General features: G+C 36.1%; 5 protein-coding genes and 1 long non-coding RNA gene across 14 annotated transcripts; 4 read left to right on the forward strand and 2 right to left on the reverse strand.

The window, feature by feature from the left end:
• The first annotated feature begins 555 nt into the window (after positions 1 to 555).
• LOC125187905 (uncharacterized metal-dependent hydrolase YabD) lies at positions 556 to 2447 on the forward strand. 2 transcript variants are annotated; one of them, XM_048084559.1, is made up of 2 exons: positions 556 to 675; positions 1200 to 2447. In XM_048084559.1, exon 2 carries the CDS (start codon positions 1269 to 1271, stop codon positions 2148 to 2150), a length of 882 nt encoding a protein of 293 aa, XP_047940516.1. In that variant the 5' UTR covers positions 556 to 675; positions 1200 to 1268; the 3' UTR covers positions 2151 to 2447. The 2 variants fall into 2 exon arrangements, with proteins under 2 accessions (XP_047940516.1, XP_047940515.1); XM_048084558.1 differs by having other exon boundaries at positions 565 to 675; positions 1188 to 2447.
• Positions 2448 to 2754: 307 nt separating this feature from the next.
• LOC125187904 (endonuclease 4-like) lies at positions 2755 to 5829 on the forward strand. The gene is made up of 10 exons (XM_048084557.1): positions 2755 to 2914; positions 2975 to 3093; positions 3306 to 3480; positions 3845 to 3958; positions 4030 to 4085; positions 4218 to 4301; positions 4422 to 4514; positions 4963 to 5021; positions 5176 to 5249; positions 5373 to 5829. The coding sequence occupies exons 2-10, from the start codon at positions 2977 to 2979 to the stop codon at positions 5489 to 5491; spliced, it is 891 nt and encodes a 296-aa protein (XP_047940514.1). The 5' UTR covers positions 2755 to 2914; positions 2975 to 2976; the 3' UTR covers positions 5492 to 5829.
• Positions 5716 to 8221, forward strand: LOC125187903 (endonuclease 1-like). Of its 5 annotated transcripts, XM_048084553.1 has the most exons (10): positions 5716 to 5834; positions 5945 to 5988; positions 6188 to 6368; positions 6709 to 6816; positions 6935 to 6990; positions 7070 to 7153; positions 7431 to 7526; positions 7655 to 7719; positions 7818 to 7891; positions 7963 to 8221. In XM_048084553.1, the coding sequence occupies exons 1-10, from the start codon at positions 5795 to 5797 to the stop codon at positions 8094 to 8096; spliced, it is 882 nt and encodes a 293-aa protein (XP_047940510.1). In that variant the 5' UTR covers positions 5716 to 5794; the 3' UTR covers positions 8097 to 8221. The 5 variants fall into 5 exon arrangements, with proteins under 5 accessions (XP_047940510.1, XP_047940513.1, XP_047940509.1 ...); XM_048084556.1 differs by lacking the exon at positions 5716 to 5834 and having other exon boundaries at positions 5856 to 5988; positions 6184 to 6368; XM_048084552.1 differs by lacking the exon at positions 5716 to 5834 and having other exon boundaries at positions 5860 to 5988.
• On the reverse strand, positions 6675 to 7968 carry LOC125187907. The gene is made up of 3 exons (XR_007170679.1): positions 7563 to 7968; positions 7012 to 7144; positions 6675 to 6814 (listed from the first exon to the last, which is right to left on the reverse strand). It is a non-coding gene; the product is annotated as an uncharacterized LOC125187907 (long non-coding RNA).
• Positions 8222 to 9827: 1606 nt separating the features above from the next.
• On the forward strand, positions 9828 to 13084 carry LOC125188499 (internal alternative NAD(P)H-ubiquinone oxidoreductase A1, mitochondrial-like). 4 transcript variants are annotated; one of them, XM_048085361.1, is made up of 9 exons: positions 9828 to 9995; positions 10550 to 11219; positions 11433 to 11637; positions 11827 to 11987; positions 12078 to 12143; positions 12233 to 12396; positions 12465 to 12579; positions 12669 to 12848; positions 12932 to 13084. In XM_048085361.1, the coding sequence occupies exons 2-9, from the start codon at positions 10611 to 10613 to the stop codon at positions 13082 to 13084; spliced, it is 1653 nt and encodes a 550-aa protein (XP_047941318.1). In that variant the 5' UTR covers positions 9828 to 9995; positions 10550 to 10610. The 4 variants fall into 4 exon arrangements, with proteins under 4 accessions (XP_047941318.1, XP_047941316.1, XP_047941317.1 ...); XM_048085359.1 differs by lacking the exon at positions 9828 to 9995 and adding an exon at positions 10002 to 10087; XM_048085360.1 differs by lacking the exon at positions 9828 to 9995 and adding an exon at positions 10191 to 10225.
• A 121-nt stretch (positions 13085 to 13205) lies between these two features.
• LOC125188501 (E3 ubiquitin-protein ligase AIRP2-like) lies at positions 13206 to 15881 on the reverse strand. The gene is made up of 5 exons (XM_048085363.1): positions 15617 to 15881; positions 14762 to 14912; positions 14603 to 14669; positions 14284 to 14518; positions 13206 to 13720 (listed from the first exon to the last, which is right to left on the reverse strand). Exons 1-5 carry the CDS (start codon positions 15703 to 15705, stop codon positions 13510 to 13512), a joined length of 753 nt encoding a protein of 250 aa, XP_047941320.1. The 5' UTR covers positions 15706 to 15881; the 3' UTR covers positions 13206 to 13509.
• Positions 15882 to 17948: the final 2067 nt, after the last annotated feature.

Consider the following 17948-nt stretch of genomic DNA (forward strand, 5'->3'; position numbering starts at 1 on the left):
ACATTTTGTAAAATGATTAAAGCAAAACATTCCTAAATTAATTTCCAATTAATTAATAAAAAAATCAAATCACTCCTTCCCTCTGTTCCATTTTACCTGGTCCATACAAAACTCAGTTTGAGTTGTCACATTTATAATGATTCAACCGCAAAAGTGTGTTACTGTTAACAAATGAGATTATGAGAATAAGTGAAGTTCATATAACTATCATTTATAGCAATCATGGACCATCAAATAGTACCAACGTACGTATCCAAACTATTTTTTGAAAAGCCCAAAAGAGGTTTGGGCTAGTTCAGTCCAATATCCAGTACTAATAAAATCTACTCCCTCTTTCCTCCATTAGGAGTCCATTCATTAGCGGCACGAGTTTTAAGAAATTTTAAAAAAAATTGGATAGAAAAAAGTTAGTGGAATATAAGTCTCATTTGTATATATTAGTTTTAAATAAAATGTGAGTTAAATGAGCTAGGTGGAGGTGGAATCCTAAAAAAGTGAGTTGAAACTCCTATTCGCGGACTATTAAAATGAAAAATGAGACTTCTATATGTGTGAGGAGGGAGTATGTGAAGGATTGCGATAAGCAGCAAAGAAAAAGATACTGAATTACCGGAAAATAGAAAGTCCACGGCCGGCTCGCTAGCACCGCCGCGGATTGCTCTCATCCCTCGCCAGGTTTCTCTCTTCTCCGCCTCTACCAATTAATCAGTTAGATCTGGATACATATCATATATTCACATAATTGTTCTAGGTTTTCGATTGTTCCGACTCATACGCAACACAGCTGATTTACCATTCTACTGAGATAAATACATTTGTGACAGTTAATTGAATCTTCCTGAAGAAATTTAACAATTCATATATAGCTTTGCTTCTTCCTCTGCGTGTTCATTTGATGATCTAGCGGTATTGACTCCGGTTATTGTTTTTGAGATTAATTTTGATTGATATTGCTCTGCTATTCGCACACTGAAGAAGTTTGATTGTATGTTTTTTTTGCGTGTGATTTTGCCACCATATTTTAATCAGTTTTCCCTTTCAAACCTTCTGTTTTGAGTCTTACCTATTTCTATTAAGTTAGAATTGATTTAGTTTGATGTGTAACCAATGAATATTCTCATACCCGCTGATGCTGCTTTGTCACTTCTCCTCTTTGCTGTTTGTATAAACTAAAATGATGCTTATAGTGGCACTTCCAGGCTTGCTTGCAGCTGTTGCTTTTCGATTTTGTGAAGATACGAGATTGACACCACTAGTTGATGTGAGCAATGATCAGACTCTTCGATGCTCATTGTCACCTACAAGATTCAAGAGTCTTAAATGTGGCTCCCAAACTTATAAAAGAGGCCCTTGATACCGGCGTCCTTCACTTTGCCGTAAATGGAGTGTGTGAGAAGGACTGGCATTTGGTCAAGGAGATGAGCGACGCCCATCCTTCTGTTGTTCCCAACTTTGGCCTTCATCCGTGGTTTATAACCGATAGAACTCCTGATTGGCTGAAGACGTTGAGAGATTTCCTCGCGTCCACTCCCTCTGCTGCAGTAGGAGAGATTGGTTTGGACAAAGGCTCTACTGGGAAGAAGATAGACTTCACAGATCAAGTTGAAGTCTTCCGACAACAGCTCCAACTCGCGAAAGAGCTAAATAAACCAGCATCTATCCATTGTGTGCGTGCCTTTGGCGATCTTCTCGAGATTCTGAAATCCGAGGGGCCTTTCCCTGCTGGGCTGGTGTTACACTCGTTTCTTGGCTCGGCTGAGATGGTTCCTGAATTGGCTAAGCTCGGTGCTTACTTCTCGTTTTCTGGGTTTCTCATGTCGATGAAAGAGAGCAAGGCGAAGAAAATGTTGAAGTCCGTTCCTCCCGAAAGGATTTTGTTGGAGACAGATGCTCCGGATGCCCGGCCAAGCTCAGTTGATCCGGATTCTCTATTTGTGATCAAGAGAGAGGTCTTGGATCCGAAAGAGGCAAGTGGTGGTGAAGATACTTCCATCGTTGAGGAGAATCTCAATCATCCAGCTAACATTCATCACATACTTGCTTATGTTGCACATATGCTTGAAATGGAGGAAAAGGAACTTGCTCAACTCAGCTATGAAAATGCAAAACGCCTCTTCTCTTACAAGGGCTCAAAGCTGGTGCAAGCTTAACGAAGTTCTTGAATGCTATCACTCTCTGTATGGTTTCAGTCTGATCGTGAAAAACTTGATGTAAATACTGAATAATTGTTGCTTCGTATTCATTCGGGAACACCAAGTAAAAACAAGGTTGAAGAATCAGAGACGATCAACTAACTTTGTGACTCTATTTGTTGTCCACTATATTATTTATTTTTTAGTTTTATACATCATGTATAGCATTATAATGAGAGGTGATGATGTAATTTATTGGCTTGAAGATAGAATTTCTTGCAAGGAATAGCAATTAGATGCGTCCACTGGAAAGGATTCTTTCTTGTAAAATTGAACTATTCGGTTACTCAGGAGAGTATAACTGTAAGTATTATACCATTCGATTATCATGATTTAAAAAATGTATTGAATAAATTTAGTTAAAAATGGAATTGATTTGCTTCGAATTTAAGCTTTTCAATTTTTTTTCAAAATATTTGTTCTGTTTTTTTATCCTGCAATATTTTAAGCTTTTATCCACAAATAAAAAAAAAAGTTTAGTATACCACATTTTATTAAAGTATAAAATAATGAATTAAATGAGAAACCATTGCTATTTGGTAAAGTCAACAACCCACGTTTAACTAATCAGTCGCAATAGAAAAATATCTACTACTCGTTGCAATTATATCACTCGAGAATCGAGATAGTGCAGTGTGTTATCAGTCACTTCTACCAAAATTATTGCTTCTGTAACTCTGTTTGTGTGGAGTTTTATCGCTTTTCATCCAAAAAAATTGCAGGTTTGTTCACTCTGTCAATATGTTATTCACCAACGATTTGTAATTATGAATGCTATACAGAGATGGATGTGTTGAAACTCCACTGGATATTGGGGGCGATCGTTGCTTTCCTGTTTTTAATTCCAACAATTCATGGCTGGGGACAAGATGGTCACCATACTGTTTGCAAAATTGCCGAGGTCTCTCTCTCTCTCTCAAGTTTCCTCAACTTTGGATTTGAGTATTCTGTAATCTCGATGGATTGGCATTTCATTGATGATTTTAGACATGTGATGAAATGCTCGTTAAAGTAGACAAGATGTGGAGAGGAGAAAGGGGGCTATTTTGAGGATCTTATGATTGCATTGTGCAGAACTACTTTTCCCTGACGGAATTTCTTTGTTTGACACAGAATTATCTCACGGACGAAGCTTTGGCTGCAGTGAAAGCCTTGCTTCCAGATTCTGCGGAAGGTGAGCTTGCTGCTGTTTGCGCCTGGGCAGACCAGGTTCGCTGGCACTATCACTGGAGCAGCGCTTTGCATTATGTAGATACACCTGACTTCAGGTGCAACTATGACTACTGCAGTAAGCTCATCTTTTTTCATTCTCTACTTTCTAGTGCCTTTTCTTTGATACTACTTATATTTAGTTTTTTTTTATATCTTTTGGATTGTTCCCAAATGAAGAAATTGGTACTATATACTATCAGTCAATCGATTTATGGTATAAGTTTTTGGTTTAATTTTTACTTGTATTACGATTTTGTATATAGCCACTGAACACTTTGTTATTATGTGTGCTATCTCATTAATAATTACTTGGCTGAGGGCTGATTCTAAGCTTCAATACCATTTCCATTCAAATTTTTGTCTTTTAAAGCTCAGATGCATATATCGTTCAATTTGAGTTTGAAAACCCTTGACTGGCTTCATTCATGTATATATGTTAGGAGACTGTCACGACTCTGCTGGACGCAAGGATCGATGTGTCACTGGAGCAATTTATAACTACACAGAGCAGCTTATGTCAGCGCACGATGATTCTGGTTTATATGCAACAAGCCGTAAGCATCACTGAATCTTGAATGGTTGCTCGTACTCCAGAAATTGACTAAGTTGTCTCTTCAAATTACAGATAACCTGACAGAGGCACTTATGTTCCTATCACATTATATTGGTGATGTCCACCAGGTTATGTCATTTCTATTTTTCTAAACCAAACCCGTCTAATGATTCTGAATATTTGTAAGAGAAGTACAGTTTACCAGAGAGTTAATGACTTAATGTAATCCAAGAGTTTCTAACATTGAAAATGGTTGGCAGCCATTACACGTGGGCTTTCTTGGAGATTTAGGTGGTAATTCAATCACCATCCGTTGGTACCGTAGGAAAACAAATTTGCATCATGTGAGTTGTATTTGGCATAAAATTTTAGACAAACAATCTTTATACCTTTCTTTCTACTTTTTTGTTGAGATGCTGTGACTTTAACTTGTTAAGAAGGTAATGAGAAATATTATGGTTCAGGTGTGGGACAATATGATCATTGAGTCTGCTCTAAAGACATTCTACAGTAAAGATCTGTCTGCAATGACCCAAGCCATTCAGAAAAATATCACGGTGTGTGAAGTTGCTAATTTGGTGCATAAAACATGATTATTAACATATGAGAGGCTCCGTATTCCTTTGTCTTTGATGTCTTTGATATATATGGTGCCATTCTAAAATCAATATTATCTTCAGCATTTATGGGACAATATATACTAGCAACACTTTCTGCATATGCTTAGTAGGTGAAAAGTGTAATTATGCAATAGCCCTTTATGAGTATTTTGTGTTTCACTTAAAAGAACATTTTACTTTAATGCAGTACTTTATTTGTTTTACTCTATTGTAATTTGTATTTGTATATTGCTTTGTAAACCTTTCTTCATCTCTGGAAGAGATATAATTTTGAGGCACTCCTCGTCTTCTGCTATCCAACTTTCTTCCACCTGAAATTTAGTAGTATTTGGGAGATCTTATCTGCCCTCTTTTTATAGTTCTCATTTAACTGCATGTATTGTAGGCTGCCATGGTTGATGATGTATCTAATGAGAACTGCAAGGGTGCAGTATGTCCAGATCTGTACGTTTGTACTCTTCACTCTTCTTTCACAATCTCATCCTAGTCTCCGTTCACAACATAAATTTTTTTAGACGTTCAGTTTAAGCATATATGTATATGATTTACTTCTTGATTATACTCCTTTTGGTTCTTATCTGTGCATATCTCTCCCCAGGTATGCTTCTGAAAGCATCTCTTTAGCTTGTAAATATGCTTACAGAAATGCCACTCCTGGAAGCACCTTAGAAGGTAAAATGATTAATGTTGCAATCCTGTTTCAACTTAGAGTTGCCATTTTCGGATAATCATATTCTCTATTTTATCTTTTCATGTTATTTACTAATTTTTACATCTTTCTTTCTTTCTATGCAGATGATTACTTCTACTCTCGGTGGCCTGTTGTTGAGTCTAGACTGGCCCAAGGTGGGGTCAGATTGGCAACTCTTCTCAACAGGATCTTCTCCAAAAATAAGTCAATTGCAGTAGAATAATATAGGTTGAGGAGATCGAGATGTACTCTACGATAAATCTCGAGAGGGACCTCTATTTGTGCCACTCCTCTTGGCTTGTACAATTCCCCCACGCCAAGACTTAAGTTTCCAAATTAAGTAGTTGGCTATCTTGGAAGTCAACATTGCTGCTCTGCTAAGAATTGTACTTTAAATTATGTAGCTATTGCTTCTGCTAATCTGGAATTTGCCTCTGTATGTTGCTTTTTTTGTAAAAGCAACTTATAAGACACATGAAAGATGAGCAGTATTTAGCTTGTACGCATTGTAAACTATCAATAGTTTATGTATATATATGCTAATGCAGAACTAGCTTGTAATCTTGGTGGGTCACAATATCCTTTTTTGAATTTCAAATGCCGTTTTTAAGAGGAATTTCTGCATCCTTCATTGTTTTTCTAACTTGTGTTGTTGTTCACAAACCTGGTGTTCAAGCATGGAGCAAAGAGGGTCATGTCATGACTTGTAAAATTGCTCAGGTATCAATATAATCAGATGCAACCATTTTCATATTTGTGATTATATTCATTCAAGGGGGAAGATAAATAATATCCTGTTACCCTTTTTTTTCTTCTTGTGATGGAGATCCCTTTTGTATCATTGCGTGCTTGCTTGTTTGGTCCTCTCTTTCTCAAAATCTCTAGGAATTTCACAGTCATACATTCCTATGTAAGACAGGACTTGCTGGAACCGGAAGCGCATCACGCAGTTCAAATGCTGCTTCCAGACTACGTGAATGGCGATTTGTCGGCGCTGTGTGTTTGGCCAGACCAAGTAAGACACTGGTATAGGTACCGATGGACGAGCCCTCTTCACTTCATTGACACACCAGACCGAGCCTGCAATTTTAAATATCAGAGTAAGTTAATATGATCATCATCACTTTTAGGGTGTGCGTCTTTTCTTGTAAATTTATCATGGACAAAAGAGGGATAAGCAAAGGTGGGAAAGGAGGGAAAATATTATCACACCAACATCCCTATGATAATATTATCACGAATTGGAGTGAAAAAGAGGGAAAGGGGCCTGCCTGGAAAATTTTCCATCCTGACCGTGAAAAGTATCTATCCTGGAGAACATGTGAAGCGAGGAAAAGGAGGGGAACAATTTTTCAGTATTCCACATTTTTCCATCTAAGAGAACACACCCTTGTTGTTGTGTTGATTGTTATGGTATCTGATATTGACGGATGAACATAGGGGACTGCCATGACCCAAAGGGTGCGAAGGATATGTGCGTCGCAGGTGCCATCCGGAACTTCACCAATCAACTCTCACATTACCATCACGGGACCTCTGATCGACGCTGTTAGAGATCAATCATCCCATTACCATGAATTGCCTCATCTATCATATCCTCACCTTTGCTTAAACCAATTATGTTAAGCATGCTTAAGGAATTTCTTTCTTTATTTATGTTTCCCAGATAACATGACAGAAGCATTGTTGTTTTTAGCACATTTCATGGGAGACATCCATCAGGTAACCAACATAAACACTAACCTGCATGAATTCTGGTTTCACTGTGATTGTCGATTAGTTGTGGTTTCGCCTTTGTTAGCCAATGCATGTTGGGTTCACAAGCGACGAAGGTGGAAACACTGTGGAGTTGCGCTGGTTCAGGCACAAGTCGAATCTGCACCATGTGAGTGTTGGCTTATAAAATGCTACTACTATCATCTTTTTTTAGCTATTTTCTTGATAAGAATGATACATTTTACATGAGCATATATATAGATGAGGTTAACAGAAACCACTTTAGATGATTCTATATGTAGAAAATATAGGTCTAGAAAGTTAATATGAACTCTTGTTAAGATCAAGATTCGTTAATTTGATTTAGAGACTTCACTTCTCTTGTGTACTTGATTTCAAGTTTCAAATTGAGTGAGCATGACAGCATTGATGTCTTCCCCAATTAGGTGTGGGATAGAGAGATAATTCTTACAGCCGCGGCGAATTACTATGGAAAGGACATCAACCTCCTCCAGCAAGACATTCAAGGAAATTTTACTGAAGTAAGCTAGCTAACATCCTTTGCCTAAAACACTAACCTGTAAAGCTTATGATCAAAATGGTATTACTTGCAAAATGATCGTATAATCTATAGTCTGATTCGTTATGCCACATCCATTGTTGCAAACAGGGACTCTGGTCCAGCGATCTTGCCTCATGGAGAGAATGTAGTCACATATCTTCTTGTGTGAGCAAGTGAGTATCTGCATCAAGAAATGCAAGAAATTATCGACGTGGATGAAAAACAAACATTTATTACGAATGTAGTTGGTGTTCATTATCATGTATTGCAGGTATGCTGCTGAGAGTATGGATACGGCTTGCAAATGGGGATACAAAGGTGTTGAGTCAGGGGACACTCTTTCTGGTACGGAGGGCCATTTTTCGACTCAAACGAGCCATCTGTTCACTCCATTTATCTTTTATTTGTGTTGACAGATGATTACTTCAACTCGAGATTGCCCATTGTTATGAAGCGGATAGCTCAGGGAGGAGTCCGGTTAGGCATGATTTTGAACCGGGTTTTTGCTGGTGATAGCTTAGAGATGGAGGAAACTCTTGTTGCTACATGATTACTCAATCCTTCAAACAAACTAACCACCTTCACTTTCCATTGCGTTTCAATTTCGAATTTCATTATTTTTATGTATGTCGTCTTAAATGCTCCATCCATCCCTAATAATTTGTCACAATTTGATCCGACACGAGTTTTAAGAAATGTAATAGAAAGTAGTCCTACTTTTATATACTCCATTCGTTCCACAAGAATATGTATTTTGGTTAGACACAAGTTTTAATGTACAATAAAAAAGTAAGAGGGGGATAGAAAGAAAAAAGTTACTCCCTCCGTCCGTATTAGGAGACCCGGTTAGACATTTCCATATAAAGTGAAATAAAAATACTATAAAATAAAATACTAAAAAGAACAAGTAAAAACAGATCCAAAGAATAAAACAAATAATAATGCAAATGAGTCTAACATTCCACTATTACACACTCCAATTATTACACACTTAAACATTTCTTAAAACCCGCACCCAACTCAATTGAGACTCCTTATGCAGGACGGAAGGACTACTAAATTATTGTTAGTGGAGAATGAGTCACACCTCAATAGAAAGAATAGAGTTTCAAAAATTGAACTGTGCATATTTTTGTGGGATTGATTAAAAAGAAAAGAGTGCATATTTTTGTGAGACGGAGAGAGTATTAGTTTTATAATAAAATGTGAGCAGCGCGGACGCAGAAATAAATACAAGTAGAAGCTAAATTTTCAAAATTTTATTTCAAACTAAATTTTCAAGTAATTTAGATAATCATTAGGGGCTTTTATACTATAATATGTGTAAAATACGAACATACTTTGAAATTTTACAATAGAATTTTTTTTAAAAGTTAGATTCATTAGGGGCTAAAGCCCTCCCCCTTTATATGTAGTCCCGCCCCTGAATATGAGTACGAATGAGTAAATGATATGAAATGTGTGATTGATCGTAAAAAATGGTAAAAGTGAAATGTATTAAATTTTTAGGGATCGATAAAAATGAGAATAAGTAATAAATTTTTAGGGACTCATGCAGTAATTCATTTATTAGTACCTTTTTTCAATTATTTTTATATTCAAAATCCGAATATCCGATGTTATTCCCCAATACGTGTCAGCTGTTAATGAAATGACATACTTAATTGAAGAAAAGTGCAACAAAGAAAAGGAAAAACGAAGTTGAAATGAATGAAGACGGCTCCGAAGATTCCGGTTGATTAAGACGTGGAGTGGAAGGACCAGCTTTCTTTGAATTGAATATTCACGTTTTGAAATTTCCTAGTGCTTTACTCATGCCTATCGTAATTCACAATATTCCATGCATCCCATTATCAAAAAATGTAATAAAGTCCCATTTAATTAATTTGATAGTTTCAACTTACCAAATAATTTAACTCGGGTTATTTTTTTAACATATTAAGGACACATCTCAATATTTAATGCAGAATCAAAATTAATTACAAAATGATAGTAAACACAATAAGATCAAAATTACGATACGAATCAAGGCTAACATTTATTCGTAAATGTGATGGAAAGAAAGATCGGTATGTATGGTACAAATATCTAAGTGAGTTATAATTACTCATAGACTTACTAATTGCATATAATAATGCAATGTCAATTTTTCAAACTTGTATTCCGACCAACCGATTTGTCTAGCTCAATTTAATTTATTACATAAAATTTAATAAAAATAAATACCTAATTTATCATTTTCCGTTGCGCTGCCTACATTGGTAATAGGGTTTATAGCCATTTTATACAATTGTGCAACCAATTATTAAGCATATGTAAAAATTAAATTTGACAGTAAGAAAATTTTGCCAGGCTGTGGATCTAGTAGGTAGCTTTCTTGTTCACCAAGGCGTTGCATTTTTCAATTTTTTGTTGTGCAAAATGTTGTTATTTTATTACAAATTGTAAGGTACTTAATTAATTCGTCTCCGGACAAGGAGATTTCTTTTCGTATTGTTTATTTCACCTTTTTGGTGTCGCATTCCCACGTCCATGTGCAATGTATGATCATCTCCTCTCCTCTCCTCTTTGCATAAACCCTCCGTTAAACCCTACAAATATTTATATATACACATATTTATAAGCATACATTTTGTATTTGCACCTTCGAAGAATCTAACCAACTGTGTGTTTTAGTGTGTGCGTTTCTGGCTTATTGTTTTAGATTTAGTCGATTAGATTGCTACATCTGAGAAATCATAGATACTACTATATGTTTTACTCGCAGATCATAACTAGTTTTGTATTTTCATGAGCAATCCTCTGTTGATGTGTAGATGAAATTGGCTTTTGAATTAGTCTTTTCTTCTAGAAACAAAAAGGATTGAAATTATAAAGAGATTCACTGCATTTTGTATTTGTCTTTTTAGATCATTGTCTTTACTTCTCCACATTCTTTGGAGATTAGTATTATCATTTGGTTTTCTTCACTTGTATTGATTGGTTCTTAAACATTTTGTGCAGTGAAAACTTGTACAGATTTCTGTTCCACTTCAATTAACAGCATAAGTCTTTGCCCTCCAAAATGGCATTGGCGAGAATAGCTAGAAACGGTTGCCAACAATCTGGAGGTGCCACGGGTAGATATGCTAGAATACGGGACATGATCCGTGAGGAGTCATCGTCCGTGAGCAAGTCCCACTCCCCTTTCAATGGGAGCTTCACAGCTTTCCAGCAACATGTTAAACCTCGCAGCAATCTTCCGTTTTTCTCAAGCATTGGCAGGTTTCCTGCAGCAAGTTTTGGCAGTAGGGGGTTGAGGATGACCCCTCATTATGAATATGCTCATGCACAAGCGGCAGTCGAGGAATCTGATTCAGAATATGAGAATCTAAAGTATCCTACTCTTGAAGCAACAAAGCCCGGTGAAAAGCCTCGAGTTGTTGTTATTGGCAGTGGGTGGGCCGCATGTAGGTTTCTTAAAGGCCTCAACACCAAGCTATATGATGTTGTTTGTATATCGCCAAGGAACCATATGGTGTTTACACCTTTGCTTGCCTCAACTTGTGTTGGAACCTTGGAATTCCGTTCGGTAGCAGAGCCTGTTAGTCAGATACAGACAGCATTGGCGAAGGATCCGAATTCATATTTTTTCCTTGCTTCGTGCAATGGTCTAGACACGGACAAGCGTGAAGTAAGTAGCTTCAAATATTCATGTTATTTCATTCAAGACATTCTGTTCTTTATTATGTCTTCTACATCACATCTAATATACATAGGATTAATTATTTATAGCAATCACAGGCTAATAATTATCAATGAGATGATGCTTCAGTATTGTTGTCATTGTTATTTGAGTTGATTCAGAAGTACCATTAAGGACATTCAATCTCCATTGCTATATCAGGTGTTCTGTGAGACAGCAGTTGATGGTGAAGAAACATACCAATTCAAAGTTGCATATGACAAACTGGTAATTGCTTCTGGAGCTGAACCATTGACCTTCGGCATCAAAGGAGTCCATGAACATGCTTTTTTTCTTCGAGAAGTGTCTCATGCCCAAGAAATAAGGAAGAGGCTTCTCCTAAACCTGATGCTCTCTGAAAATCCAGGTGATCTTTTATGTTCAATATATGCATGTGCAAGTGTGTAAGTGTACAGCATGCAGAAAAGAAGTTCCAGGGTTGAATGGTATGATCAAATTTTTCCTTCTGTGAAACTATATACACGGAATTAATGGCATCAGCGTCCCTCTCTCTCGTCTTCAGTCTTCGACTGACTTTAATGGATGTTTTGTGCAGGCATGTCAGAGGAAGAAAAGGAGAGGCTACTGCACTGTGTTGTTATCGGTGGTGGACCTACCGGTGTGGAATTCAGCGGAGAATTGAGTGATTTTATAATGAGAGATGTCCGGCAGAGGTATGCTCATGTCAAGAACTACATAAAAGTAACACTCATTGAGGTATGCCCACTCTTTTCTCAGCTCATTAAATTTGACGTGGATCATATTGTTTGTAGCTATTTACTATACTTATTACACTTCCTTTACCAGGCGAATGAGATTCTATCATCATTTGATGTGGGATTAAGGCAATATGCAACAAAGCACTTGACAAAGGTATTTTTCGAGCACTTTCCCCTTTTGGATGGCAGAGGCTTTCCTTGTCGAAAATTGTACTGATACATAACGGTTGTTTCTCAAATCAGTGTGGAGTGCGCCTTGTGCGTGGTGTCGTTAAAGAGGTGCACCCGAACAAGATAGTTCTTAGCGATGGAAGTGATGTTCCTTATGGCCTCCTTGTTTGGTCCACCGGAGTCGGTCCCTCAGAATTTGTAAACTCGTTATCCCTCCCCAAGGCTCTCGGCGGCAGGTATAACACTGAATCAACCCCTTTGTTATGTATTCGTCGTGGACCAAACCAAATTGAATGTATTGCAGGATCGGCATTGATGAATGGCTTCGAGTCTCATCTGTGGAAGATGTGTTTGCCATTGGCGACTGCGCTGGATTTGTTGAAGGGGTTGGGCGGCCAGTGCTTCCCGCTTTAGCTCAGGTGAGACTTCAGTATCATGTCCTCATCTTCATTTGCTTCTCTGGTTTCAAACCCAACAAAACCAAACTATACTATCTAATCTTGATCAGGTTGCGGAGCGGCAAGGGAAGTATCTAGTTGAGCTGTTCAACAGAATGGGGAAAGAGGGAGGTGGTAAGGCCTCTTTTGGCAAAGATGTTCCTCTAGGTGACCCGTTCGTCTACAAGCATCTCGGAAGCATGGCATCTGTAGGCCGCTACAAGGCCTTGGTCGATCTCCGCCAGTCCAAGGTAACTTCACCCCGATCTATTTCAAGAAATGAGCACATAATAATAACTCTATTATAAGATAGTATATCTTGGTGTGGCGGCAGGATGCTAAGGGTTTATCACTAGCTGGCTTCTTAAGCTGGTTCATCTGGCGCTCGGCCTATCTCACACGAGTAATCAGCTGGAGAAACAGATTTTATGTTGCTATCAACTGGGCGACCACACTTGTTTTCGGCCGAGACAATTCCAGGATCTAATGTTACAGCAACTACTACTACAGCTTGCAATAACTCTTTACCCTAATGTATGTTGTGTAGACATATGCAACATGATTAATTTAATGTTCATTTCTCTATACAATGTGCACAAGAAAACACATTGAGCAGCAGAAACATAGCAGGTCATATTAACTAAATATTCACAAGTCTCATAAAGTCATAACAGACATAGTAGATTAATTTCTTTATGCCGTCACAATCTCAAATTGCTGAGAAGACCTCAAACTATACACGAATTTACAAATTACCAGACAACATAGGTACCATCCTTCTCTTCTTTTCTAAACCTTAAACCTCCGCCAACAATAAATCAAGGCTGGGTTGTTCCTATGGATTTTCTAAGTCTAATTCAACAGACTCATAGCATAATCCAGCACAGATGACACGACGACTTTAAATATTCATTACCTGACATGGGAATCATAGGGGTCAAATAGGTTATCAGGGATAATCACTGGCAACTTATCTATATACATAAACAGCCTCTTCAAATTCTCCCTTGTTATAGCAGCCATGTCTACCACGTCCTTGTTATCCAGAAGCACCCATAGATCACCAGAGTTTACCCTCTTTAAGCTGTCACGACAGAAAGGGCACGATTGTGATCTTGAATGCCTGCAATAGAGAATGTTAAGTTGTTTAGTGGGGAGAAATCAAAGCCTTCGACGTTATAGTCTCACATCATTGCATATGTTCCTCTCCATATAGGGCCAACATAAAAAATATGGAGTACAAATCTTTGAACCAGCTTAGTTTAAGCTAGAAGAAACCCTGAGCAGACGAGCGCAACTCAACCTAACAGAAGACTGATAGCAACATGCAACGCATAGCGAAACAAAAGCACCTTAACACTTCAACACAGACTAAATATTATGCGTAGTCCTCTATTAGGACACATGATGCAATCATAAGATGGCTACACCCCTAACCGAAACTCATATCCAAGCATACATTATAAATTAGAAATCCACACTTCAATGTATGTATAACCAAACTTAAAAGAAAGGACGTGAACGACAGAGAATCTCATAAGATACAAGAGAAGGATAAAATAATTCTACCAATAAAACAGCTGGATAATGTACAGAAATTTCAATGATGGGCCACAAAAGCAACAGTTCACAGAGAGAAATTCTATAAAGAACTTAAGAAAATGTTTAGGAGGAGCAGCAGCATACCATTCTCTGTAGCATTTGAGGCAAATGGCATGGTTACAGTTGGGCAAGACAATCTTGCTATTCGTCTCCATGCAAATACCACATTCTTCCTCCCTCTCGACATCCAGCTCCGAGCAATGCCTGAGATCATCGTCATCCTTCCTTCTGTATCGCTCCAGACACACAGCTTTCTGTTTCTTATCTTCTGAATCCGTAACACCTTTCTCAAGTTGCATTAGAGATGGATATATAACAGCTGGCCACAAGATACATTTCTTTTTCAGAACAGAGTTGATTATTAACCACCTTAGAAGAAATGTGATGGAACCAGGAAGTTTACCGTAGAACTCTCGAATGCTCGCTTTTCTCTCATGAGTGGACATTGTGGTGGTGCCATCAATATACACCTGTGCAGTGACAAGAGTTCAATCTCCAATCAGTTCCACAAACAAGGTAGTCACATTATACAGAAGAACATAACTACATAAGACAGACTGACCTTATAAATTAAGATCCGCAGCAGTCCGAGAGCTCCGGCAAGGTGGCAATCAGTCCATTGAACTAGAAAGAGTAAAAAGTGAGCAGCTGGACTATATGACATTCTCATTTGTAGACACGCCCCATCATACTCCCTTGGAAAATCAGATGCACTGGAAGGATGTTACCACATTAATTATACTTATCCAACAGATGAAATGGATAATCTTCAATTAACAAATTCACATAATTGAGGGGGGAATCTAGCTCAGACAGTCAAAATCCAAATACACCATAAAGTAATGATATTTTTGGCATTACAGTGCAGAGTTACTGTATTTTGTAACCCTCGAAAATCCAATCAATATGCATCAAAATTAACCCAAATTCTAACCTAAATGAGGAGGGGAACAAAAAAGAGAAAAATAATTCAATTTTTAGTACTTCAAGAGAAATATTTTGAGAAGTTGAATAAAAGGTGTAGTATTCACTTGAAACCTGAAAATTATACCTTTACGACAAACTGAAGCAACAGATAAAGTGAAGGCCAAACTATCATCAATTACAAAAATTTCCAGATCAATATGCAGAATCTGGATTCTCATCATGATACCAGCACAAAGAGCGACTTGGATAAAAATAAAAAAATAATATAAATAAAATAAAAGAAAAGGACACAGAAACCGCAACTAACAATTAATTTTCCGATGAAAAAGCGAAAAAGCTTAAACAAAAAAATCGCGTTAATTGAAAAAAACAGAGAAAAAACAAAAAGAAAATAGCTATACTCGAAGCTCCAGAAAAATCAAAACTATAAAAACTAAAAAAAATTGGTAGAGGGAGATGGAGAAGGAGAGAAAAAGGAGTAAAAACTGACAGAGTATTAGCGTGCTGAATATCTGCTTCAAGAAGTTTGAGCGAGTCTCGGAAAGACTTCCGTATTGGACTTCCGCCGCTTACATACATCTCTCTCTTTCGAAAAATATCCTTTTTCCCCTAATATTTTTGGAGGATCAAACAATCATAAATGGAAACTTTCAACTACGTTGAGAAAATTGGACTTGGATAGGATGGATTTTAGATATTTCTGGAGATTGTTGTGGTGAATTTGAAAAGAAATTTCTCTGACTAAAACTGACACTCTCTCCCTCAAATTTAGAGTTGTCTACTTTGGATATAGAAAAGAGATGAGATAAAGGTGACACGTGGAGGAGGAGCAGGTGAGGTGAGTTAGGGATAATTCCCATTTTAGAATTTTGATTTTAATAAACATCTAATGATCAAATCATAAGGTAAAAAGCAATAAACTCACAAATTTATGACTTATTATTATCTTCATCCAATATCAAATGAAAGGCTTGCATTAGTTGAATATACAAATTAAAGTGAGAGAACAAAGTACAGTATTCAAAATTATTTTCTATAAAACTTATTATTACCTTTGTCTTCTATTAAAATTGAGAGGTTTTCCTAAACTTACTATTACATTCCTTCAATACAAAATAAGGGAATATAGTAGTTAATAGATTATGGTAAAAGAGATTATAAATAAAGTATTAAAGTGCATGATAAATTAAAATAAAAAGATTATAAGTGGTCATTCTTGTAAAAAGCAAAATATTTTAGTTGGGCGCTTTCAAGAGAAGGATATGAATTACTTAATAAGGAGTACTAAGAAGAGAGAAATATTTTTCTTTTTTTAATAATTAATATTCTTGAAATTATATTTTTGCACCACACTTTACTACTTTAGTTTGTACAGTTTAAATATTTTTAAAATAAAATTTATCAAGAATGTAATATTATAATGAATATAACGAAATCTTAACTATATATATTTAGATTAAGGAATTTTAAAATATTATATTAGTTTTATATACTATCGAAAATTCGTATTTAAATGATATTGATTAGCACTCATAATTTTTGAAAACATTGTTCATTTCACTTTGGGAATTACTTCATCTCTATATCTTATGTTTTTTTTAAGTTATTAAGTACTATAAAAATCAAGTGAGTCACATATTTACCCAACATAATACTATAAATTAAAAAATTTATAGTAAAAATGAATACTTCCCATTTATCAAGACATTTATCAAAATTAGTATTGGAAAGAAATGACAAAGTTTTGTGATATTGTTTTTCAAGGGAAGGAGAAAGTGTTGTTATCAAAATCAAGTAACCTTCTCTAGCGTTTTTCATTTCCAAATTTTGACGTTCACGAGTATGACGTAATAATTTCATATGCAAATAGTAGTACTCCACTATTTATTCGTGAAAATAAAGTACAAGTGGGGCAAAATCCAATATCCACAGCCCCATTATTGATTTATTTTGTCGTTTGGGTTTAGGGAATCTCATTTCCATCTCAGGTCAATTCAGGTTAATATATAATTTTTTTTATTTTTTTTTGCAATAATGTCTGTGATCTCTTGTAATAATGTAAAATCGCCTAAAATAAATACTCAATAAATTATTAACTAATCTAAAGTAATAATTTTGATAAATTAATATAATAATTTTCTTAAAAATTATAAATACCCTGATTCTAACAACATTATAAATTAAGATAGTCAAGTGAGGTTATCTCTTTTATAATCACATATTACACAAATATTTGATAAGAAAGATGAGATATAAGAAAATTTGCAAAGATAAGAAATGCGGACTTTATGTCAAGATAGACTCATATGGGGTTTTCTTTTATTGTTGGTAGACAAGAAATGAGACAGAAATGCTATCCGACCAAATTTGTGAAATACATATCCTTGTATTTTGAGGAAAAAACCTGCGGGCTTGGATGGGCCATAGAGGACAATACAAGTATCCATGATAGGTTAACTATGATACCAAACACTTGGAAATAGTAATATACGTATCTATATCTAGACATTACCAACTTATCAAATATGTCCTTGAGTTGTCAGGCTTATTTTTTCATACACCTTATAGATAGAAATCATTTAATTTTTTGAAATGATTTTAAAATCTTTTTTATGCTAAGAAAACCTTAGCAATAGGATTTCATAACATCCTGCATACCAGTTCGAGACTTCTAGTGCATTAATGGGTATACATTTTTAATATTCTTACATTCCTTTTATGTAATTAAATTCAAATTTGCTGCATTCAAATATAATTAATTAAAGTTCGTTTAACATAAACTACCTGCTACTATTAAATTATAGTAAATTTATTGAAGTCTA

This window comes from Salvia hispanica, chromosome 5 (genome assembly GCF_023119035.1).
Source record: "Salvia hispanica cultivar TCC Black 2014 chromosome 5, UniMelb_Shisp_WGS_1.0, whole genome shotgun sequence".
Taxonomy (NCBI): Eukaryota; Viridiplantae; Streptophyta; class Magnoliopsida; order Lamiales; family Lamiaceae; genus Salvia; species Salvia hispanica.